Source organism: Zonotrichia leucophrys, chromosome 3 (assembly GCF_028769735.1).
Source record: "Zonotrichia leucophrys gambelii isolate GWCS_2022_RI chromosome 3, RI_Zleu_2.0, whole genome shotgun sequence".
Taxonomy (NCBI): domain Eukaryota; kingdom Metazoa; phylum Chordata; class Aves; order Passeriformes; family Passerellidae; genus Zonotrichia; species Zonotrichia leucophrys.
This window is the reverse complement of record NC_088172.1, coordinates 100,322,526-100,346,868: the sequence shown is the minus strand read 5'-3', so window position 1 is coordinate 100,346,868 and position 24,343 is coordinate 100,322,526. Positions and strand designations below refer to the sequence as shown.

Genomic DNA, 24,343 nt, shown 5'->3' with positions numbered 1-24,343 from the left:
GGGGCCGCCGGCAGGTGGCGCGCTGCCGCCGGCGGGGCCGAGGCGGCGTCCATCTTGGATTTAAAGGGGCTGCGCCGCTGAGAGGGCGGGTGGTGCCGGCCGCGGGTCTCGCCCCGCCCCCGTCGGGACCGGGACAGCGACCGGGATCGCCATCGAGGTCTTGCGCCCAGCAGGTTGGACTGGCGGGGTTATGGGGGCTCGGTCGCTCCCCTCGGCGGCCGTGGCGTGGGGAGGACACGCGGAGCCCGGCGGCGCAGGCCGGAGCGGGGGCGGCCTTCCCGGGGCGACGCTCCCCGCCAGCCGGGGGGGGGGTCGGTGGGACCCTCGCGGGGCGCTGAGGAGGCCCCTGGGCTGGGGCTGGGTTGGGGCTGGCGTGGCTCGGGGACCGTCCCAGCGAGCCCCGGCCGTTGGGGCAGCGGAGCGAGCGGGGGCGAGGGCAGCGTTGGGGCCGTGCCTGCCGTAACGCTGCGGGTCGGCGCTAAGGGCGCTGCCGGCTCTGCGGACTTTGGAGCCGGCGAGGCGCGCCCTGCGGGATCAACCCCTTCAGCACCGGGGGAGCCGTGCCGTGCCCGCTGTGCTCGGGCAGCTCCCGGTATGCAGGCTCGGTTCGCCCGGCCTCCCCGCGGGCAGGGCCGAGTGCCACGCAGGGACGGCCGGCGGAGGCCGGGAGCCCCGAGGGAAGAGCGGAGTGTGTGCATGGCAACTGTGGGTCAGCCCGAAAACCCGGCCGTGGCTGTTTCCAGGGTGCTGTGGGCATAGACTGCGGGTTTCACTGCTCTATAATTAGTCTGTGTCTTCATTGCCGGGAATGGCTTTCCGTGTAACACAAATAATGTATGTTTGCGCTTCTGCTGTGTAACTTATGTGACATGTAAGCGTGCCATAGCTGTACGTACCCACAGAGCCAGCCAGATTTGCCCTCCAGAGCTAGGGAATGGAGGACAACAAGGTGCTTTAGGAAAGAAGTATGTGTTGTGAGATGAGGCAAGAGAGAACCTGCGTGTCACCAGCGCTGGGCTGGGCTGTGTTTCTCCTGGGACACGTGAAGCTCTTTCCCTTCTGGGGGAATCCGTGGGGAGGGACAGGAACACCAGTGCAGTCCTGGTTCAGGCAGGTGTAGGTAGCTGGGGATATGATGGGGAGCACCATGACAGCTGTGTGTTACCCTGCATGGGATGGCTGTAGCAACAATCCTAGCTGGATCCAGTGCCCTGTGAGAAAAGCAGGCAGAAACTGAACAAGTGCTTCCCAGCAGTACCCGGCCCAGCCCCTCACTGCGGGCTCCAGCCTTCCCAGATCTCCTGGATATGGCCATTGCTGTGGGCACGGCGATGGCAGCCACGCAGCTCGAGGGCTCTCTGCAGCTACCCCGGCTTGTTTTGGGGGCTGGCATGGGGTCAGCAGTGGGGACGCGGGCGAGGATGGTACCCCACAGGATGTAAAACCTTCCGCCACGGGATGGAGGGTGAGATGGAGCAGGGCTTTGGCGGGCTGAGCAGGAGCCCGGTGGTGGCCGGTGCTGCTCGGGCAGCGGGGGTCGGCCCTGCTCCTGGGCTCTCCCGTGGATCCCTGAGGAGGGAGCCGTGGGCTTGGCGTGCGTGGCGCTCTCTGCGCTCCCCGGAGAGCGTCCGAGCGTCCTGTTCGCGGAGCGTGTCCGCATCGCTCCCCTCCCCCTGCCGCAGTGTGGTTGGCTGCCGAGCGCTGGTGCCGCGCCGCCGCTCGCTCCCGGGGCGCACGGAGCCGCGCAACGCCGCGGCCGCCGCTCCGCCGCCGCCGCCTCCGCGAGCACCGGCGCTGGACAAGCCGCTGCAGGCAGCCAGGTACCGCTCCTGTGCGCCGCGGGGCGGGGGACATTCCCGTGCGGTGACTGAGACGGGCAGGGTGCCCGGCCGTCCTGGAACAAAGGACCGCTTTGATGCGCAGTTTCGGGCAGAGCTGGTGAAAACTTTTTTTTTGCCTTGTGAAGGTTTTACGTAGCCAGGTGGGCGCGGGATTTCTCTGTGGTGGTTCTGAGGGGTGAAGGGATTTCTCTGGCTTGTTTGTTTCAAGGATACGCAGCGGGCGTGCCTCCTGCTGCCAGACAAAGCCGGAGAAACGATGACGGAGGCAGGTCATACAGCAGTAGCTCTCAAAGAGCCTTGTTTCGCCCCAAACCGTATTTTCATTAATTAACTGCTTCCTAAGCCTTTCCGAAGTGGAGGTGCACCCTACGGAAGGTGGTGGGCTGGGGGAATCGCGGGTAAGCTTCTGTGAAGGGAAGGATGCGCCTGGGAGGAGGTGTCTGAAGAAGAGCTGGGGGATGGTGCTGCGGTAGAATGCTCTGGCCAGGCAGCCGGGAGAAATCTGCACAATGGTGGGAGGCAGCAGCACATTACCGGGAGCAGCAGGCTTCCCTGCGCCTTGCATAGCTGGCATCTGGCGCTCTGCTGCAGTTCCATGCTCGGCTCTCCTCTAGTGCCCTTGGTCTCCTCTCTGCCGTGCCACCTTGGAGATGTGGAAAACACCCAGCCCTGCCTGTGCCTCTGGGGAAAGAGGGTGGTGTTCAGGTCAAAGATCTGGCCAGCTCAGACACAGGGTAAATAAACATGGCTGTGCTTTGCTGTAATTGGCAGAAGGAGCAGGAAGCATGTGTTCTCTCATCTGCTGTTTTGGGGGAATGTCCAGGTTGAAACAACGGCATTAACCCCAAATACCAAAATGGCTCTTGGGGCACAAAGGACACGAGCAAGATACTGACCTTGGCAGAGTTGCTGGGTAAATGCTTAATTTGCTAGGAAAGAGCCACGTAGCTCTACAAAGAGCTTGAGCCAGAGATAGAACAGATCCTCTGCTTGTTTTGCAGGTAGATGTTTGTCTCTGTGACTTTGCCTGCCTTGCTGTGGTGTACAAAAGCTGTTTGCTTCTGAAAAAAGTAGCGCAGTCTTGCAGTCAGCTGCAGGTCTTTGCCGGTGCCCCAGGTACAGCATGGAGGGAGTGTGGGCACAGCAGAGCCCTCCAGGGCACACAGAGTGGCTCCAGAGCTCCTGCTGGTCCCATCTGCATCCTGGTTATCTCCTGTACGCGGCTCAGGCACATCCAGTGCAGAGCCCTCACATGAGACAGATGCCTGCAAAGGCACTGGCTCCTGGGAATTACTCTGCCTGCTTTAATACTGCTTCATGCTGTCAGGGCAAGGTAATGGCTCTGGCTCTGTTTTTTATAGTGCAAGACTCCCAATCAGATTCTGAAGCTGGGGAGAGATGCTTGCCCTGGCTCTGTTCCAGCTGCTTAGCTCTTGTCTCTCCACCAGCCTGGAAATGTGTTTTAATGGTGTTTCGCTGTAGTCCCAGGCGCAGCAGATGCAGAGTGGATTTGGTGAGCTGCTGCAGACACGAACAAGTTTAAAAACAAGGTCTTATCAGCTGATCTGGAGGTGCCAGCATAAGCTTGCTGGTGGGAGTGGTGATGACTGCTGTTCTCATTGCAGTGGCCTGCTGGAAGGGGCAGGTTTTCCCAGCCAGCTGGGGTTGTAAAAAATATGGTGTACAACCAGAGCAAAATAGTTTTATGCTATTGGCAAAAATCAGTGCTTTTTTTTTTTTTTGGTTGGTTGGTTGGTTTTGCTGTTGTTGTTTGTTTTGTTGGGGTTTTTTAACCCTTGTTGATTTCCAATATCCGTATTCTTTGGTGGTAACAAATGGGGTGAAACCTTTCTGGTTTTGAAAGGAAAGAATGATCTGATACAAAGCCAACCAGACTACCTGTTCTGTCTTCCTCAGAGTACATAACCATTCTGGAATTGGATGATGCTTTGCTAATACAGGAATTGCTTGCTCTGGTCAATCAGAACAAACACCAGCACCCTTTGCCTTGTCCATTTCCAGCTGTGGGCTGGCAGGTGGGAAGGGTATGAGAAGCTCCCTTGTTCTTTCTGTAGTGGAGTCACTGCAGCCAAGTCCTTGTAAAGCCACCTTATCACCACCTTGCCCTGGGTTTCAGGAAGGTTATGTGACGTTGTGTGTTTCATTAGAGACTGTGGGTGGTAGGGAGCCGAAGGGACAGAGAGGAGTGTTGGGAGGCTCCCTTCAAGCTCTTTCCCTTCAGCTCCTGTCTCCTTGGGACTTGAGCTGCAGATCCAGTTCCTCAGTCCTCATCCCCTGGGCCTCTTGCAGCCTGCTGGTTAGCACAGCCATTCCCAGCACAAGCCTTCCAGTATCTAGGGAAAAACCCCAGAGATGGCTTGTGTCAGCTGCTGGAAGAGGCAATCCTGGCCATGATCCCTAGACAGACAGGGATCAAGGCATATCACCAGCACAGTCACCTTGTATTGTGTTATACCTGACTCTGAGGGTTGGGGAAACTGGTTGGGTGAAGTCTTTCTGGGCTTGGAGACTGACTTCAAAGCCATGTGAGGAGATGTCTGGGTGCCAAGGAGAGCCCTGGTTTTGGGGCATAGGGGAATGTGAGTAAGACCACTTCTTGCCTTCACTGCCTGCTGTGTTGTTGCAAGTGGATTGCTTTGGGAATCCAAAAATCCCTGTGGGACATTGCTGGAAGGAAGCAGGCACTGCATTCCCTTTCTCTGGGCCTTGGGTCAGTTTCTAGTGCTGTGGTGCCTCGCTCCTTTGTCCTGAAGAGCTATGCACTAAAAGCAAAAGCATTGAGTTTATCTGAGGAATTCAGATGAAGAATTTTTTTCCTTACTTTTTTTTTTTTTCTCCCACAAGAGGATGGTTAAGTTGTGATACAGGGCTCTGAAGAGTTTGTGGGATCTCTGTTTTGGGAGGGGATCCTTTAGTTAGACACAGATACCTGCTTTGGGTGGGGGAATGGACCAAAGACCTCTAAGCATTCATTCCAGTTAATACTCTTCAAGTAATACTCAAGGCAGACTCTTACGGAGGGAAACGTTACAGCACAAGAGTCCCTCTATAGTGCTTGAAGTCATCAGTGTGTTGGTTTAACTTTACACTGTCTGCAGTGCAGGAAAGGTCTGAGCCTTGGGAAAGAACTTTGGGCAGAAGAAGGGACTCTAGATGTCCCCTTTTTTGGCAGTAGGATGTAGAAACTTATGAGACCACTGGTGGCAGAGAATATTATGGACATTAGAATTGAAGTGACATCTTTTGACTTTACAATTGCAGCTCAGAGATACGGTGGGTGTGACCTCCCAGGATGCTGACTCCTGACTGATGTCCTCTTTGTGTGTACTTAGTGGCTCTAAGGGAGCATCTGGGCATTTCTGGCAACAGTAACAAGCATCACAGAGCACCATTCCTGCTCTGTGCCTCAGCATTTGCTGTTTGCTGGGGTTAGAGCAGCTCTGGAAATACCAGCTTGGATGTGGAGCTGAGCAGCACTGGTTTGTCCCTTTTCCCCCAGGTGGCCTGGGGTGGTGACCCTGGGCACAGTGGCTCTTCTGGCAGTGGTGTGGCAGTGTGCAGTGTTCCTGGCAGTGTCACTGTGATCTGGCTGTGCACTGGAAGCCTCAGAGGCCCTGCACAGCTGACTGTAATCTCCTGCAATCTGTTTGCCTTCTGACACTGGTATCCAAATAAGAAAATTTGTGCTCATCACACAGCCTCTGTGATGGCTGCAATTTTGTCCCTCTGTTTGCTTTTTACTGCTTTATTTTATTTTCAGCATCCAAAGTCTTAGGTCTAGGTTTTGTTGCAGGGTCTCTTAGGGTGAAGCCTCGCTCTCTTATTTGCAGTCTCACTTCTGGCTTCATTGGTGGTCACCCAGTCATCCAGAGACCCTTTGTTGCTTAGCAGTAATGAGCTGGCAGAGGTCCAAGGAAAGACAAACAAACCAAAAAACCCTCCCTGCTTTTATCAAGTTGTTTTGCTTCCCAAATGTATAACCTTGCTGTTTCTCCAGGTAGCAAGTCATGGCTCACAGGAGGAGACTGGGACAATTATGATGAAGCAAGACAAAACATTTCTAAATGGAAACCATTGCTATCTCCCAAATGTGGTCACTTGTTCTTGCTGTGGGTCAGACTTACTCTTTTTTTTCCACAGGAAGCTTTTTTCCAGAACCCAGCTGTCTCTCTGCAAATACCTTACATCACTTAAATATCCTTGGATCACCTTCTCCTACGGAAGAATTTGCTGCTGAAAATTTTGCTGAAAATCTGTTTCACTACTTCACAGAAAGTGCTGGCAGACCATCTGCAGTTTGAAGGATACTGCAGTTATTGCCTTGTGCATGCAGGGAGGCAGTGAACTGCATCAACTGAGTTGTGTGTAGACCTGAGATCTCTGTCCTGTTGTAGCTGAATCCTGATTTTCCCAGTGCTTCTCCTCCTCACTCCCATAGTCTTTTCCAGCATTAGGCATCATAACCTAAACTTTAAGATTGACTTGGACCCATTTAATCTGGCATCCTTGTAGATGTTGTGGGTTGAAGATACGAGCAGTGAAGCTTCCAGCTCTTTCCTCTGAAAGGTCTCACACGTGGGAGCAGTTTGGAGAGGCAGAACAACGAGCTGCTGCAATTGCTGATGCACTTGAATGCAGGACGAAGGTTTTAGCCTGGCAGGATGTCCTTGCTGATGGATCCCTGGCTGATTGCTGCAGCTGCCACAGAGCTCAGTGCAGGCACGTTCCTGCCCTGCCCTCCAAAGGGAGCAGAAGAGGGGAGATGAGCTGGGTGCTGTCGGGAAGGCAGGCTGTTCCTGCAGCTCGCTGTAAATAGGGGAGATGTGCCAACTAGAGCGGAAAGGGGCGGGTGGAGACCTGGGCTGGGACACCTGCAGGTCCGTGAGGACTGCAGCAGCATAAGCTGGGAAAAGGACTCTGCATCTCTCAAGGAGCTCAGTGGAAAAGCATTCTTCCTGTTCCAGTCTGAGCCCCACCCTGCAAAAGGCAAACCATGATGTGTCCCGTCCTCCCTGCAGAAAAGCTCTGAGTGTTTTCTGCCTGGGTAAAGGGCACTCAGGGCCCCTTACTGAATGGAAGAGTGCATATACAGCAGCCTCACCCTGCCTGACCTTGGCACTGGCTGCCATAGCAAGTGTTTCCTCTTTGGAGGGCTGAGCAATGAGACTAGACCTGCCAGCACTAGAAATAAGCTCTTTGTGGGGAAATTCCTGCTTTGGAAAGTTAAGTCAGCTCCTGCTGGTGTTGGTTGCTTTTCTTTGCTTACAAGAGGTAGCAGCATTCAAAGACTTCTCAGCAGTCTCCTCTTTGTTTTTTTGTTGAGCCAGCTGTGTGTTCTTAGGTTTTGCAGCCTGTGTCCAGCCTGGACAATTCTCTGTCCACTGCTGAGCATGGAAGCATGTTGGTACCCAGCAGAGCTGTGCTGCCAGGATGTCACCCTAGGGCAGAAAGTCTGCGGTTGTTACAGAAGTTTGCACAGCCTGTGAGAGAAGAAAAGCCTCTATTGGGATGCCTTGAAGGATCTGAGGATGTAGTTGCAGGGTAGGATGAGTTTCACATGCTGTGGATCAGGATGTTTTATTTTTCCTTCTCAGACTGAAATCTGTGCAGTTTCAAAAACAAGTTGATTGTGATGACTGTGAAAGGCGTGAACATTTCTGCTAGAAGGGCTGAAGAAAGAATGTTGCTGTAGTAGAGATGCTGATGGTTTAGCAAACAGCAGTTTCACAGTTGAGGAGTAGTTGTGTACAGTGGAATTAATGAGGCTGATTTCTATGGATCTGGGTCTTCTCTGCCTGACTCTGTTACCTAGCAAGGTGTGAGGTCTGGTGGCTTTTTATCCTGTGACATGTTCCTCTTCCCAATGTGTTTGTATTGCACTTTTTAAAGATGCCAGCAAGATCTCTGTATGGACATAAGTGATGCTGCCATGAGAACTGTCAGCATTTCATTTCATACAGCTGGGCCTGTACCCACAGGGACTTGTGCTGCTCAGCTGTGAGAGTTTTAGAGCAGAGTTGTAGTTTTTTGGGTATGAGGCCGTTCCTGGGTATCTTCTTGTGTCCCAGAGAACTGTTTCCCTATTTGCAAGTGAGTCAGGGTGTGTTTCCTTCCAAGCAGGAACCAGTGATGGGGCCATTTAACCCTTTAGCAGTTATTACCTTGGCAGTACCAGCACCCTTTGGGCTGCCAGCCTTTTCTCTAGGGCTGGGAGTTGTTGCACATTTCTTCCTGAGTTGTGCTCCCCTGTAGAAGTCTGCATTAAGCAAGGCTTTCCTTATTGATTTAGCACTTGATCCCACTCCAGGTGTGTTGGAAAGGTGGGAAAAAGAATAACCAGGGGAGCTATTGTCTGGAATGGTTAGCTGCCAGTTTCTGGATAACAAGTTTGGAAGATGGGGTATGAGTGGGAACCAACTCTCAGCAAGCCCATTTTTCCTTTTGAAACAGCAGTCTGTGTCCTCTATCTTGACCTTAATGAGGTTTTTCATGCTATTCTTGTCATATAATCTTCTGCAAAGGAAACTGGCATAAGTCATGGTCCAGAGAGACTGTTTTGGGATAAAATGTGCAGGGTTAACTGCGTGTGGAGCATGACAGATACCCAAAAGTGAAAGATACCGTGATGTGTGACTCAGAATTGGTGCTGATGCTAGATCATGAAGTGATTATGAAGTCAGCATTGTGACTTTGGGGGAGGATGACTCAGTTCTTGTTCAGAGGTGTGAACAGAAGCCCAGCCTTCAAGAGACACGAGGTGTTTCTGCCCTGCTGAGGGGTTCAGTGAGGTCTCCTCTGTGTGTTGAGGGTTTGCCCCCCCTTCCTGAGGGATGGATGTACATCATGGGAACAGAAAGCAAAGAATTGAGAGGAGAGTTCAGGCCTATAAAACAGCTGGAGGAAGAGTGAGGCTAAAGAGGAGGAGATGAGTGGGTTTGATAATGAGATGTGTGTACTTAACTGTCCCAGTGCTGTTTGTCATCTTCACTTTAAGTGCTGCAGTGAGGAGCAAGCTCGGCCTCTCTATTGCTCAGGGCCCATTCCCCAGTATCTCCCTGGCACTTGGACAGAGTGCACAGATGAGAGAAGAGGAGCCTGCCAGAAAGGGGAGCTCTGCTTGCTCTGTTCCTGTAGCTGGGACAGGATTTCTGTTCTGTCAGTAAAGCAGGCACAAGGCAGCTGCTGAACAGAGAGCTCACACCGTGCAGAGGTGGGTCCAGCAGGAGGTCAAAGGCAGATCTGCTGGCAGCAATTGCTCACCTCCTCCTGTAGCTGCTGGGCAGTTTGCCAGCCTCCTGGCAGCAGGGCCCTGGGCACTCAGGTTGCAGAGGCCTCTGCCAGCTCCAGGAAGCAAGGAGGAGCTGCTGGGCAGGTGCTGCCTGTGCAGGGCATTGCAGGAGGCTGCTTTTGGAGTGACCTGATAGCAAGGTGGGAGGTGGCTTTGCTGTGGAGTAATGTGAGGAGGCTGCTGGAGTGGCCCAGCTGCTGGGAGAGGCTGGGAGTGTGCTAAATAAGGAGTCCTGGAGCAGCCAGGGTCCAGCCTGCCTGCTGTGCCTCTCAGCCTCTGCCTGTTGTGTTTCCCTAGCTCCTGGGCTTTGTGTGCAGGGATCTTGCAGCCACACTGACATTGTTGGTTGTAGTGCTGTGCAAAGGCAGTAGCTGGGCACTTCCTCCTTGTGTGTCTGGGGGGAACAGGACAGGGAAGGAGTACAGAGTTCTTAGGCCATCCTGAGGAGCCCTTGGGGTGGCAGCAGGGTGAATCAAGATGGAAAAGCTGTTGGTGTTTCAAGTCAACACCTGCACAAGGATTGTTAGTGTGTCTGTAGCTGTTAGTGTGAGCTTCTGCAGTCAGACAGTGGTGTGGTGTGCCCTGCTGGTGGCATGTCCCTCAGTGCCACAGTGGCAGTTCTGTGCTGAGGCTGCAATCCTCAGGATGTACTCTTCTGGTCATATTTTGGCACAATACCACTGATGCCCTCCTGTCTGAGATGCTCCTCTAGGAGATTTTCCTTTGAGGAGGCAGCAAGCTTTGAGCTGGCATCCCTCCACTTTATGTTCCCTTTCTTCTGCAGTCAGAAGAGGTGCTGAGCTCTGACAGCCTCTCTGCATCAGTGGTCTGTGGGCAGAAGGTGTATAGATTGCAACCCCAGCTGCCAACCACAAATCTCTGCTCTTAAATGGAAGCTAAATTAGTCTTCCCCCTGCTGGGAGCGTGGGGCTGTTGGAGGTCACCGCTGGTTGTCGCCTTTTTGTCTCCTGTCCTCGCAGGCCACCTGCGCTGGTTGCCAGCACTCCCAGCCACAAAAGCAGAAGCACCACGTGCCCTGACAGCTGCCTGCTGCCAGAGAGAGAGGGGAAGATGAAGAAGGGTTTAGAGTAGGCAATCTGTTAAATGCTGTCTCTGCTTGAAGGAGGTTGTGGTGCTTGTGTCTGCTGGTGGCTCTCTGAAACAGCGCTGGGACACTCAGGTTTTGTCTTGGTCTCCATGCAGGGCTGCAGGAGTAGGACTATGTCCACCATGGTGTACCCAAGGGAGGAGAAACTGGACAAGCTGAGCCAAGAGGAGATAATTTCCAACACCAAGCTGGTAATGCAAGGACTGGAAGCACTCAAGAATGAACACAACTCCATCCTGCACAGCTTGCTGGAGACCATCAAGTGCCTGAAGAAGGATGAAGAAGCCAATCTCGTGCATGAGAAGTCCAACCTGCTCCGCAAGTCCGTGGAGATGATAGAGCTGGGGCTTGGAGAAGCTCAGGTGAGAGTGGGGGGTGATCCCTGAGGTGTTATCTGGGATAGGCATGTGGCCATTTCCCATAAACTACAGGGTGGGAAGGGGCTAAGTGTAGAAGGCTAGCATGGGTGTGAGGGAGAGACAAGCCTGTGGTTGTCACTGACTGAGACCCTTCCCAAGGTGATGATGGCATTGTCCAACCATCTGAATGCCGTGGAGTCGGAGAAGCAGAAGCTGCGTGCCCAGGTGCGGAGGCTGTGCCAGGAGAACCAGTGGCTGCGTGATGAGCTTGCCAACACCCAGCAGAAGCTGCAGCGCAGTGAGCAGACCGTGGCTCAGCTGGAGGAGGAGAAGAAACACCTGGAGTTCATGAACCAGCTGAAGAAGTATGATGAGGATGTCTCGCCTTCGGTACGCCCCAGTCCTTTTGAGCAGCTGCTTTTGTGGGTCAGGGAGAACTGCCTACATGTTATCACATGATAGCCTTGTCCTGGATTTTGCCCCTTCCCATGCACAGCAATGCCTGTAGCTAAAGGGGGCCTGCATGGGGCAGAGTCTCTGGATTTTGTTTTGTGGAGGGAGATGATGGCAGAGACAGCAGGAGAAATTGAGTGTGTTGGTGGGCTGCAGAATGGCCGAGAGTTTGGCAATTGGCTTAGCCCTGGCTGCTGCTGTCTCTGCTGAGAACCAACAGTGTTTGTGATTCTCATCCTGTCAGGAGGAGAAGGAGGGTGACTCCACTAAGGACTCTCTGGATGACCTATTCCCCAATGAGGAGGAGGAGCATGGTCCTGGATGTAAGTGTTTGCTCATGCATGGGTGCTGCCTGTCTCTGTTTGAGCCTGCTGGGCCAACTGTGCTGTGTCTGTTTCTGTGCCCACAGTGCCCCACCAGCACAGCAGTGCTGTGGCAGCTGCCCAGCAGGGAGGGTATGAGATTCCTGCACGCCTGCGCACCCTCCACAACCTTGTCATCCAGTACGCCTCCCAGGGACGCTATGAGGTGGCTGTGCCTCTCTGCAAGCAGGCACTGGAGGACCTGGAGAAGACATCAGGCCATGATCACCCTGATGTGGCTACCATGCTCAACATTCTAGCACTAGTGTACAGGTGAGCATGGTGGGAAGGGCAGGATTGGGCCAGGACAGCTTTCTGCATCTCCTGTTTCCCTTTACAGCACATCCTGGGGCTCCCCAGGCTTCCAGGGGTTTGGCTTTCAGAAAGGTTTTGGCCTAGATGGTGTTTGGTTTGCCAAACTCACAGATATAACTAGGAACTGACTAAAGCAGGGAGGAGTGGGGAAAGAAAGGACTCTGAGGGCCGGGTCTGTGTGGAAGGAGCACATAGTTCATAGCTGTAATGTCCAAATCCCAGATAACTGGTTGACTTTGCACTGCAGGGATCAGAACAAATACAAAGAAGCAGCACACCTCTTGAATGATGCTCTTTCCATCCGTGAGAAGACTCTAGGCAAAGACCACCCAGCGGTGAGTGTCTCTCTCCTCTTCCAGTCACTTGTTCTCCTTTAGGTGCTGCTGGGGCTGTTCCAGCAGTGTTTTACTGCTTCAGTATTTCCTGCTGGCTGGTTCAGTACAGCCTGTAAGGAGTTGACTTCTCTTGGATCCTGTGATATAGGCAGGGCAGCCTTCTGTCTCTGGACCTCCTTCTCTTGAGAATCAGCTGTACAGCAGGCATAGGGAAATGTGACAGTCACTGTTACTGTTGCTTGTGCCCCTTGTTTGGTCTGGCTGGAATTTGATTTGTTTCATGGAGAAGCTTCTGTCTCTGCAGGTGGCAGCGACTTTGAACAATTTGGCTGTTCTGTATGGCAAGAGAGGGAAGTACAAAGAGGCCGAGCCACTGTGCAAGCGAGCGCTGGAGATCCGTGAGAAGGTACGAGCTCTTCCTGCTCTTTCTCCTTCCAGCTCTCTCTGTGGGCTTTCTCCCATTACCTCAAGGCATGTGGGAGATCCAGGGCCTATCTGGGCTGTTCAGCTGCTGATTCTGCCACCACCTTTCCTGTCTCTCTAGTGTTTGCAGCCCTAGGGAGGCCTGCCAGGAGGTAGAAGCTGGAATTTCTCCTCCTCTCCAGACTTTGGCTTTTGTCTGACATAGGCATGTGCTGGGGGCACTCCAGCATCTATAAACTCCAATCTTTGTGTCTTCTCTTCTTTTGTTCACCCAGGTTCTAGGCAAAGACCATCCTGATGTGGCCAAGCAGCTGAACAACCTAGCCCTGCTGTGCCAGAACCAGGGCAAGTACGATGAGGTGGAGTACTATTACTGCAGGGCCCTGGAGATCTACGAGAGCTGCCTGGGTCCTGACGACCCCAATGTGGCCAAGACCAAGAACAACCTGGTGAGGCACTGGGGAGAGGTGCTCAGAGACAGAGCAATAGCTGCAAGAGGTGGGCAGAGTTAATCTGTTTCCCAGAAGGGCTGGAGCTGTTTTGTTTTGGTTGCAGGCTTCCTGTTACCTGAAGCAAGGCAAATACAAAGATGCAGAGGTGCTGTATAAGGAGATCCTGACCCGTGCTCACGTGAAGGAGTTTGGCTCTGTGGATGGTTTGTACAGCAGAAGCTCTTGGGGCAGGGGAGGGGTGTCCTGGCTCTCAGCCTAGACTTGTCTGGTTCTGCTGTTGCCCACACTGAGGGATGGGATGCTTGCAAGGCCCCTGCTTTGGGCATCCATTGAGATGCTGCTGTTCTAGTGTGTTATGCTGTTCCCCCTCTTCTCTCAGGAGTCTCAACCCAGTCTTTTTACAGGGTTGGGTGTAGTAAATGGCACAATCATGCTGAAGCATAGGCTGAAGTTTCTCCTGTGCACCTGGCACATGTACTTGTGCTGGGAAAGCTTGTTCTTTCCTTCCCTTGTTCTTTCCTTCCCTTGTCCTGCCTTTGCAGTATTGGTTGCCTTTCTTGGGACTCTGGGCCAAGGGAAAAGTTCAAGGGAAGGAGTTCAAGGAGAGTCCTCTTGGTACTCTGGGCCAGGGACTGGGGGGAGGATCTGGAGTGTCACTTCCCCCTGATGAGGTGCTAGCTCTGGGGACAGAGTTCTGGGCTGTACAGGAGACAAACAGCGTGGGGTGGTGAATGGACGTGTTTTGTGTTCTTCCCCGCACAGATGAGCACAAGCCGATCTGGATGCATGCAGAGGAGAGAGAGGAGATGAGTAAGGTGAGTCTGATCCCAGGGGGTTTGATCTTCTCTTACCACAGCCTATCCCTTAACTCCTCCTTCCTGGAGAAGCTACAATCTGAAGAGCTACCAAGGCCAGGAGGTGTCTGGAGAGGGGGGATACAGCACTGCTGCTCCCTGGGCCAGCAGGGAGGGAAGGTCCCTCAGAGAGCAGGGTGTTTTTCCTTGGGCAGGGCTGTTCAGTCTCTCAGCCATGGCTGCATGCTCTCTCTGCTTTAGTGATTGATCCCTCTTGGGCATGCAGATGATGGAAGATGGCAGATGGCAGAGGGCTGTGCTGCAAGGCCTTGGCACTCTGTTCCAAAGAGCTGCCAGTACCCAGAGCATAACTGGCTTCTAAAGCAGCTCTGAGGCTGCCTAGGGAAAAAATGGAGGTCAAGAAGAAGCTGTTGCTGTCACCTTGCTTAGGAAATGGAGCCATATCTGAAAAGGCTCTCTGCACAGGGCAGGCCCTAGCTGGCCTCTGAAAGGGGATAGAAATGGACTGTGCTTGCCTTGGGCTAGGCTGAAAGGCAAAGCTGCTGTAGCTCCTGCAGCCCAGGCGCGGCTCTGTGGTCAATAAATGCAGCAGTTGTGTCTTTGCTTTTGCCAAGTATAAGGCCCCATCTGTGTTTTGGCAGGCAGGTGAAGCAGCAGAAGGAAGGGTTCTGATCTAGTCCTCTACCTGCAGTGGGACTCTCCCTTTTTTTTGCCCCTCAGGGCAGGCCTCAGCCCTCCAGGGTTCGGGCAGCAGTCTGGCAGGCTTGACTTAGTGCCTGATGAGTCCCATCCTGTCAGCCCTAGAAACAGGGCACTGGCACTGGGAGGTGCTTCCCACAGCATCCTGTGCCTTCCCATTGAACCACCCTGCATGGGCACTGCAGGGCACTGCTCAGCTTTACACTGCTCTGCTTGCTGTACTGCAAAGGTTCTGCTGCAAAGAATCTGTACTTGCTGCAGCACCATCCTGGAGAAATCCAAGCTGGAGTAGAGTTTGGGTTCTCATTGCCCCCTCTGGGACTGAGACTCATCTGGTGCTGTCTTTGGAGAATTTAGGGGTCAAATGTAGATAGCTGTGGTATGAAGCTGTGCTCCTGATAGTGCAAGCTCTGCCACGGGGCAAGGGAGCAGGCTGGGGGAGTCACAGCTGGAGTAAGAGATTCATTCTACATGTGAGTCTTAGGCAAGGGCTAAACCTCTTTCCCTGACTCTGGGGCTCCTCTCCCCAAGGCAGCTGTGTCTGTGCCCCATGGCAGAGCAAGGCTGGCACTCCTGTCCAGGCAGCAGCAGTAGTCACAAACCTGCTTGTACTCCTGGCCCAGGAGCTGGGGCTGATGTGCCTTGTGCTGTTTCCATATCTTCTGTTAAAATGTATGAAATTCTTCTGACAGAGCTTGGCTACTTTTGTCCCTTACCCCTCTTCCCTGGCAGCAGAGGGAGGCCAGTTCATGCCATCACTGGGGCCTTGGGCACAGCTGGCAGCCCTGGCCTCCAAGGCTTTATCTGCCCCAGAGGATTTGACACCTTGCCTGTTAGGTTCAGACACTTCATTTATGTATTGTGTTTCCAAAGGCTGGGCTGGTGCAGGGGTGCAGCCTGGGCTCTGAGCCTGGCATTAGTGATTTAGTGGCAGGGCACAGGCTGGAGAAGGGCAGTAGGTGTGGGACTAACAGCTCTCTTCTCTCCTCACCCTGCAGAGCAAGCACAGAGACAGCGCTCCCTATGCCGAGTATGGTGGCTGGTACAAGGCCTGTAAGGTTAGCAGGTAAGAGCTGCTTTGTGGGCAGCTGTGGACTCTGGGGGGGTGACCCCAAGGCTCCTGCTCACCTCCCTGTGTTACCACAGCCCAACTGTGAACACCACTCTGAGGAACCTGGGTGCGCTGTACCGGCGCCAGGGCAAGCTGGAGGCAGCCGAGACCTTGGAGGAGTGCGCGGTTCGCTCCCGGCGACAGGTAACGCCAAGGGACCTGCCCTGCTCTGGGGACATTGCAGGGCTGGGGTGGCACCTTGTGGCACTGCCTTTGGTGGGGTGTGGTGAGGGACTCTCCTGGGCCTCTCTGATGTTCTTGGTTTGCATTGCTGTGACACCAGAGGGCCTCGGCGGTTGGGGATGCGTTTGTGCAGAGATCCATTTGTGCAGAGATCCTCGTGTGTGGGTGTGTGGGGTGGTGCGTGTGTGCGTGGAGGGAGCAGATGTCCATGTGGGGGAAGGCATGGCTCACTGAGCGCAGAAATACTGCAGTGGGGTTAAGGCAGGTTCCTGGGCTTTGTCAGCTACTGGGGAGAGCTGCACTTACTGGGATGTTTTCTTCATACTAATTTTTTTTGTCCAGAGGCAAAAAATACCTAGAATTTCTTAGAGTACCTCTTGCCTTAAACTCCTCTCAGTCCTCAAATAATAAAGCAGGAGCTGTAAGCACCTAGCACAAAAGACTGAAGGACAGCTGAATCCTTCACGCTTCAAAAGGAGAAGGAAAGAAGCTGTCATCACCTTTGGGGTAGCAAGCCCTTGTTTCACATAGTTGGTTATGGCCTTGTGAGGACTCACTGAGCTGGGAGTTCAAACAGAGACTGCTAAGTGCAGGATGGCATTTGGCTCCATCCTGGTTGTGCTGGGCAGTTTTGGCTGGGATGGGACAGTGGCCAAGAGAGGGAACAGGAACCAAGCACAGTGGATCTCCAGAGGGAACAAAAACAAACTTGTAAAGACAAAACACGGTTCTTCCTCACCCTTTCCTACTTGCAGGGCATTGACCCAATCAACCAGACGAAGGTGGTGGAGATCCTGAAGGAGGGGGATGGCACAGAGAGACATCGGAGCCTGGGGGGCAGTGTCAAGTACGAGAATGCCACAGACGGTAGCGAGGAAGTGAGTATGGGCGTGGAATGGAGCGGGGTAAGTACAAGACACCATCAAGAACGGCCTCAGCCGGCTGCCAGAGGGCAGGGACAGCCTGGCTGAGGGCTGTCCCCGCGTGGCCTGTCGTGGCATCCTTGTCTGCCTCCATTCATTCCCTGCACATTTCCTTCCCCTCTCTTGGCATGAGCCAGCGGGCCCGCAAAGGTGCGTGTCTGGGTCTGGCTTCTGGTGTACAGAGCAGGTATTGCCAGCTGAGGGCTCCTGCTTCCAAGGAGCTGCCAGGCCCTGGCAGTGCACAGCATGAACTGGCCCTGGTCTGCCCTTAATCTTAGGCTTGTAACCTTATTAACATCTCTCCCTGCTGCTCCCCTCTGGAGGCCCTGGCTGAGAGCCTCAGCCCCATCTTGGGCTCACCCAGCCTGTGAGAGCCATGTGGCTGTCTGTCCTGCACTGTGCCACTGACAATGCTGAGCCTGGGCAGGGTTGTGTGTGTGTGATGTGCCTGGTGTGTCTGTGACTGACTGACAGACTGACTGACTGACTGCAGGGCACAGGAATAGTCTGTAGCCAGCATCTTTGCTGTCCCCCTCTCCTGGTCTCATGCCCTAGGCAGGTTCTGGCCAAGCAGAGGGGATAAAAGGCAGGTCTTTGCAGGATGGCAAGCTGGGCTGACCAGTGGGGGCAAGAGACTGGTGTTAGCTGAGGCACAGACAGGTGAACCTGAACCTTGCTCTGAGGCTGAAGGTGACTTTGGTCACTAGCACTGAGTCTGGAGAAAGGTAGTGATCCAGATGCCTTTTGTCTCCTGCAAGCAGGGGGATGGAGAAGAGGCAGCAAGTGAGCATGGTGCTGGTGGGTGCTTGGTTCAAGGGCTGCTAGAGCTGTTAGTGCTTACGTTCCTTCTGCAAACTCTGGGAGCACAGAGCAGCTGGGGTTGTTGCAGCCTGGCATAGGGAAGGCACTGAGCACACAGAGTCCTTTGCTGCCCCCTCACATCTGCTGTCACTAACCCTTCCCCACCTGGCTCTGCTCTATCCCCACCTGCATGAGCTCCCTCCCTTCCTCTTCTTTCTTCTTCCCTGTTGCCATGACAGCCCTTCAGCACCCAAAGCCTGAAGCCTGCTGGCTCTCTTGATTGTGGATTGTACACAGGAGGTGGCTGAAGGGGATCTGGAAAACAGACCTTCAAGTGGACCCAGCAGCGTTACCAGATGCAAGGCTGTCCTTTGCCCGAGGTCTTGGCAGCAGGGCCAAAGAGGGTCTTAGCTCTGGCAAGGCAACATCTCCAGGCCCCTACACTCATTAGTAAGGGGGCTGGACAAGCACAGAGGGAGGGCTGCAGGTTTGGATTAGAATCACCTGGTCCCTATGCTGGCTGGTGTCTTTCTGCAGCTCCTCCTGGCTGTGCTTGGTGCTGGGTGATCTCTTTGCACTGGTGATGGTGTGGGAGACCTTCCTGTCATCCTAAGGCAAGAGGTAGTGCCACCCTCTGCCACAGCCAGTCCCAGGGAATAGTCCCTGCTCGTATGACCCTTCCCTAGGGGTCTTAGCAGAGCTTCCCTGACCCAGAGAGCTGTAAATAGAGGATTGGAGGGCTAGCCCAGCACCCTGGGGGACACAGCTGCTGCCACATGATTCCTTTTGCAGCCTGCTGCACACATAGCCAGCCTTCTCTTCTGAACCAGCAGCCCTGCACTGTACAGAAGCTCCTGCAAAAGGAAGCTGAGGCAGCTCCTGCTGCTCCTGTCTGTCACAGCCTGTTGTTTTCTGGGTTGGTCCAGAGCCCTCAGAAGTGCTGCCTTAAAGCAGCCTGTGCTGTAGGCAGGGCTGTGGGAGCCCCAGGGTGCCCTGTGCCCCTAGGCAGCTCTGGGAGCACCCTAGGGCCTGGATCAGCTGCTGCTGCCCAGGTGTAACTGGGATGTGAGAGCAGGGGGATGGCACCAGCCCCGTGCTGCAGAGGCCCAGGAGCAGGAGGCCCAGGCTGTTCCTCCCTGAGCTCAGCTGTTCCAGCCAGCCCTGTAAGCCCACTAGCAAAGCAGTGAGGCTGCAGTTCCAGCCTCTCAAGACTCTCCCCCTGCCCACATGTGGCCTGTGGTCTCTGCATGCAGCCTGGGCCTTGTCCCACCTGCTCCCTATAGGTGACCTACAACCTCACAGCCTTGTGAATTGTGTCTCTCTCCTCTCTGTGCACTAGGCTTAAATGCCTGCCGAGACTCCCTCTTTCCCCTCCACCGCAGTCACCTGGATGTTTGTGTTGTATCCTCCGACTTTTCCTCCACACCATCCCTCCTTCCTCGGCGAGAGCTCCTGGCGCGCGAGGGCACCGCGACGCCTGCCGAGGAGCCCCTGGCCCAGCTCCACCCCGGGGCCAGCAAGAGCAGGAAGAAGCTGCGAGGAGCTGCCAGCTCCCCCAGGCCAGGGTGACGGCCCACCAATGTCCCCTCGCGTGTCCCCACCCCTGGCCTGCCCTTGCACACCCCTGCGGGGCGTTGTCGTCACTCCAGGCTTCACTCCGTTGTCACTATTCATGCTCAGCCCTCCTTGCTTGTTGCCTCCATGTCTGCAGAGGCTCGAAGATGGAGGGCTGTTGTGGGACAGTGATGCCTGGCCTAGGCAGGGCTGTCATGTGCCCATGTGCTTTCCTCCCTGTAGGCTTAGCTGATATTAGTGCCTTGTAGCAAACCTGTGCTGGCTCCCCGTGGGATGGGCTCTTCCTGCAGTCCCCATCCTGCTGCCCTCCTCCCTGCTGAGCTCTGTACCCAGGAGCAGTGTGGGGGTCTCTCTGCAGGGCAGCCATAGAGCTACTGTGCATCCAGGATGAGGTGGGGGCAACAGCCAAGGATTATGTACAGGAACTGGCCAGCACAAGCATGTCTGGCTGCACCTTCCTGACTGGGTGCTATAGCCAGGTTCCTCATCTGGCATTAAGGGCTGAATCAACCCCCCATTGCTACAGAGTTCTTAGGTGTGGTTGGTGGAAGAAGTGGGGTGAAGTTGTTTGCTGTTCCTTGAGAGCAGAGGAGGGGCAGGAGGAAAGGAGAGTTTTTTGCAAGGGACAGACCCCAGACTGTTAGAGGTGGCTGAGATTGGGAATGGCCTGGATGGGAGCAGAGTGGTTGGGAGAAAAAGAAGGTGCAAAGATGGATGTGAGGAAGGAGAGGACTAGGCTGGAGGTGCTCTGGGCAGGTGGGAGCAGATGGGATGGCTGGAGGGAGGTTGTTGCAGGGGTAGGGGCTGGGTTGCTCACAGGTCTGTGGGGCTGACTGCAGTGTGGCTGTCCCTAGGCAAGGGGTGGGAAATGTGTAACCCTGGTACCATAGGGTCACCATGCTGACCCTGAGGGGGTGTGGGGGTGGCCTCTGATGGCTTCAGACCTTCACAGGGTCTGCTGCTGTTAGTCATTACTGGGGTACAGAATGTGTTCCAGGGCCAGACCTCCACTGCCTTGGGTCTCACATCCTTGAGTGTACACTCTCATCCCGCCTCCTATAGGAAGGGAACCTCCCTGGCTCTCCTATTTTAGAAGAAAGCTGGGGAGGCTATAGGCAGCAGGCTAGAGCCCAGGGGCCAGCACAGGACTCCTTATTTATTTAGCTAGATCCCTTTTTTATGCTAGTAATCTGGCAGGTAGTGATACTAAATGTGCTTGTGTCTGTCTGGGCCTGGCTTTCCTGTGGTGGTGCAGAGGCCTTGGGGTGCATGCATGCTGCTCCCCTGGAGTTTGTGCTTACTGAAAGGAAGCTTGTCCTCAGGACATGGGCTGTGGAGCCCAGGGCTGAGTGCTGCAGGGCTGTCCTCTCTGTCCCAGAGCTGCTCCAGGCTTCTGGAGAGCAGGGAGTTGCCAGTGCAGGGTGTGTTTGGACCTCAGGGCCATCTGCCCCTGTGCTTTGCCATGTCCTGGACCTGGTGCTGTAACGACCATACCTCTAATTAAAGGTAGACTGACCCAAATTGCTGCCCTGTGCTTCTTTCCATGCTCTGTAGGCCAGCGTCGGTCAGCCTGGGGTGGTGGGTGCAAATGCTGCTGGAGCAGGTCTGGGGGTGCTTGGTGTCTGTCTGTCTGTACAGGGGCATGTGCTGCCCCCAGGGCTCCCCTCCCAGGCTGAGCATTGGAGGTGAAGGACCCAGCTCCACTGTGCCTTTTCCCTGTCCTCCAAATTGGAGTTGCTGCTAACCTCAGCTCTGTAACCATGTGTGGCAGGGCTGCCCTGGGGCATCTGAGCTTGGACCTTCCCCAAGAGGCATTTCTGTGTAGCCAAAGAAATACCCCATTGTGTCCCTCAGTGCTGAGCTCTACATGCTGCCAAATCCTGCCCAAGTCCTCTGCCTCCATGCATTAGGCAGGGTTGGAGCATGCAGTGGAGAGGAGCTCAGTGGTGGAGCTGCTTGGTTTTTTTTTGAATGCTCTCATCCTGGTGGGTGCAGTGGGGTGGGGGCTCTGCGGCAAACCAAACCCATAAATGTTCTGGGTTAAAAATAACCCGTCAGAAAAGGGAGTGGGGGGAGAGGAGAGGCTATTTTTAACCCAGCATGCAGCAGCATTTGGTTCTGGTGTTGGTCTGCAGTCAGTCTGCATCGCTGCAGCTGGGGAAATGTGGCTCCATCCTCCAGCTCTGATACAAGGGCATACTTCTGATCCTGCTGCCCTTGTACCATGGTCCTGCTCCCCTGTCCCAGCTGTGTTCCCTCTTCCACCCCTGGCTTGTGTGCCCTGGGAAAAGCAACAGTGCCTGGCATAGCAGTACCCTGCAGGGAGAGTGGTGACCCAGTGTAAGTCTGGTGGGGAGGCAGAAGACACCTCCCCATCTTTGTTAATGACCTCCCCATCTTTGTTAATGCTGCACGCTGATACTCAGCTCATCCAAAACCTGCCCAGAGTGCCTCGTGCAGGAATTGAATTGTTTACTTTGCTGCTTTGGGTGCTCTCTGCATTTCTGGTGATTGGGTCCCTTTGCAGCAGCAGCACATGGCTCTCAACTTGGAAAACCCTCAGCCCAATGAGAAGGTGAAGAGGTTCAATGCACTTGTTTTATCCAAGAAGGAATGAGAGGAATACTAGGAGAAAAAGGCTTGCTGGTAGGAAAAGTCCTGGTCAGTCTAGGGCTGGCTCAGCTTTGGTAATGAGAGCAGAGGAGGGCTGGAAAAGCCTTCCCCAAGGGCCACAATCTGTAATGGTCAGTACAAGGGGGTGACGGGCCTAAGGCAGGGACCCTGCCTACCTGCAGAGCTGCTTGGACAGTGTAATTGCTGCTGCTAGCCTGAGCCACAAGGCATTTGGGTCATTTGGAGTGCTTCAAAAGGGCTCCCTCACATCTTCCTGAGGAGTAAAAGGGCTTTTGCCCTCACTTCACCTCCTTTTCTTCTACCCCAGTGTTCCAGGGGCCATTCACAGCAGGAGCAGGGAAGACTGCTGTTATCCAGCCATCAGAGCAAAAGTAATTCCACATCAGCAGTGGTGTCACAGCCTTATGTAACAAGCAGGCCAGGCCACAGGGGAAGAGCTTGGCATGATGACATGGTGGCATCCATGTCACATCCATGGTGTGGTGCCATGCTGGCAGCCTGTGGATGCATGTGGAGCAAAGTGCAGGAGTGGACTGGAGCCTGTCAAGGCCTGAGAGTGCCTCACTGAGTACTGGGGACTTTTGGAAGCATGTGGGAGGAAACAGGCTCAGGAACAAGATTTCAGGATGGTTTTGGTCTTCAGAAAAAGCAGATAGACACAAAAAGCCCTCTGCAAAGTGCCACCCCCTGGGGCAGCTAGTGGGGCTGCATGCAGCTAAAGCTGGGGGGCCTAGGAGTGGTGGTGCCTGCTTGGCAGCGCAGTGCTGGTGCAGCCAAATGAATCCATCCCCTGTGGAGCTGCCTGAATTGCTCCAAAGGCTCAAAGCTAATGGTCTTGGAGGTGTTAGGGATGGGACAAGGCTGTGTGTGCAGTGTGAAATGGTCTTGTGTGATGTGAGTGAGCCTGCAGGACCAGGTGTGCGTCTGTATGAGTGCTGGACAGAGAGGAGGAATGGTGATGGTGTGGTGAAGAAGGGCAAGGGGAGGGAGAGGATGAGGATGGTCTCCAGCCAGCAGCAAATGAGGAGAGAGTCCTTGAAATGAAATGAAAGCCCCAGCAGCCTGTCCTGGCCTGACAAAAGTATCCCTAATCTTGGGACTCCCAACAGGGCTTGTTGCCTCTTTGGCCACTGGGACCTCTTTGGTAGTTGCTTCCTGAGCTGTTGCAGGTGATGGAGCTGTGTCATCTTTGAGCAGGACTGTGCAGATGCCAGTGCCATTTGTGCTGGGGGCAAGCCAGCAGCCTGTGTGGGTGTTGAGCTTGCCCTGGACAGGAGGGAGTATCAGGCTGGATGAGGCAGACAAAAGCAGCTGACTCCACGGTTACCATGTCCTGTGGAGAACCAGCTGAGGGAAGCCATGTAGTGAGCAGTGAGCCTGATTTGGGCCAGGGCTAATCCCTCAGTGCAAGTGGGCAAGAGGATGCTTGGAGCCAGTTCCAGCCACTCATCAGCATCATGCCACAGCCAGATCAGTGCCACTCAGCCATCACCCTGGCTTGTGTCTCTGTGTCCAGGATGGCAGTGGCACTCTCCAGCGCAGCAGCTCCCTGGGAAAAATCCGGGATGTGATACGGAGGAGCAGTGAGATGTTGGTCAAGAAACTGCAGGGCAATGGTCCCCTGGAGCCCAGGAACACCAGGTACGTGCAAGGGTCAGGCTGTGTACAGGGCCCTGTATGCCACCTTGTGTGTCTGGGTCTGACCTCTCACAGCACAATCACATCTGCTGTCCTCTGCTTTCTTACAGCATGAAACGAGCTGCGTCCTTAAATTACCTGCACAAGTCTAGTGATGCTTCATTTGAGGTAAGCACGGTGTGAGTGGTGGCGTGCTGCAGGGCTGCCCGTGAGGCTGGGGGCTGTGTGGCCAGTGGTGCAGGGGGTGAGGGGCATGTTAGTGAGCCCCAGGTGCTGCTGAGAACCCCTGAGCTTGTGGCCCCTTGTCTGAGGTCAGAGCTCCAAATCTGAAGGTGTTGCTTCCAAGGACCCACCTTCCTCCCCACAAAGCTCAGCCCTAGATTGGGAGCAAAGGCAGCAGCTACTGTGTGTGACAGCAGCTCCAGGGCCGTCCTGGCTTGCAAGGCAAAGGGTGCAGGAGTTGGGGTGGCAGCTCTGGGGCATGGGGGTGCATTGCAGGTACCTCATGGGCACTGTGTTTTTTCCAGGGCACCCAGGGCTTCCGTGCGGAGAGCAGAGGCCTGAGCGCCAGCAGCATGGACCTGTCCTCCCACAGCTCCCTGCTCTCCTCCAACTGAGCTGGCTGCTCGCCGCTGGGCACCCTGGCTTCGCGCTGCACGGGGCAGTGCCCGGCACCTCCCCACACCACCTACAATGTTCTCCCCACCACCGGTTCTCGTGCCACCGTCTGCCTGCCCAGCCCGGCCTCCCCGGGGGTCCCTAGCTAGTTCGGGCACCGCAGCCCGCCCGCATGCTCCTCTGCTGCTCACCGGGGCCGCAGCCCTGGTGGCCGCATGCTCGGTACCGGTCACACACACGCTCACCAGGTAGAATCGCCAGCCCGGGGATGGGGGGCTAGCCCCCAGGCCGGGGCAGCGGCGGGAGTGCCCCATGCCCCCGGCACGCCGGTTCCCCGCCGGATGATCGCTGTACTTTATTTTATTAAATAAAACCGACCCTAGAAGCGA

The 24,343-nt window shown here is 54.8% G+C and overlaps 1 protein-coding gene across 5 annotated transcripts; it reads left to right on the top strand.

Moving 5' to 3' along the window:
• Positions 1–15: 15 nt before the first annotated feature.
• On the top strand, positions 16–24,343 carry KLC4 (kinesin light chain 4). Of its 5 annotated transcripts, none has more exons than XM_064709575.1 (16): positions 16–173; positions 10,354–10,620; positions 10,777–11,007; positions 11,315–11,393; positions 11,480–11,705; positions 11,995–12,082; positions 12,387–12,488; positions 12,781–12,954; positions 13,061–13,160; positions 13,720–13,772; positions 15,470–15,537; positions 15,618–15,726; positions 16,521–16,643; positions 23,215–23,339; positions 23,447–23,504; positions 23,864–24,343. In XM_064709575.1, exons 2-16 carry the CDS (start codon positions 10,372–10,374, stop codon positions 23,951–23,953), a joined length of 1,875 nt encoding a protein of 624 aa, XP_064565645.1. In that variant the 5' UTR covers positions 16–173; positions 10,354–10,371; the 3' UTR covers positions 23,954–24,343. The 5 variants fall into 5 exon arrangements, with proteins under 5 accessions (XP_064565645.1, XP_064565648.1, XP_064565646.1 ...); XM_064709578.1 differs by having other exon boundaries at positions 19–173; positions 16,521–16,670; XM_064709574.1 differs by lacking the exon at positions 16–173 and adding an exon at positions 1,701–1,820 and having other exon boundaries at positions 16,521–16,670.

Excerpts from the sequence above, each read along its gene's own strand:
- KLC4 (XM_064709578.1), top strand. The coding sequence starts at position 10,372 with ATGTCCACCATGGTGTACCCAAGGGAGGAGAAACTGGACAAGCTGAGC. Across the intron at positions 11,008-11,314 it reads ATGAGGATGTCTCGCCTTCG|GAGGAGAAGGAGGGTGACTC; the intron begins GTACGCCCCAGT and ends TCATCCTGTCAG. Across the intron at positions 12,083-12,386 it reads TAGGCAAAGACCACCCAGCG|GTGGCAGCGACTTTGAACAA; the intron begins GTGAGTGTCTCT and ends CTGTCTCTGCAG.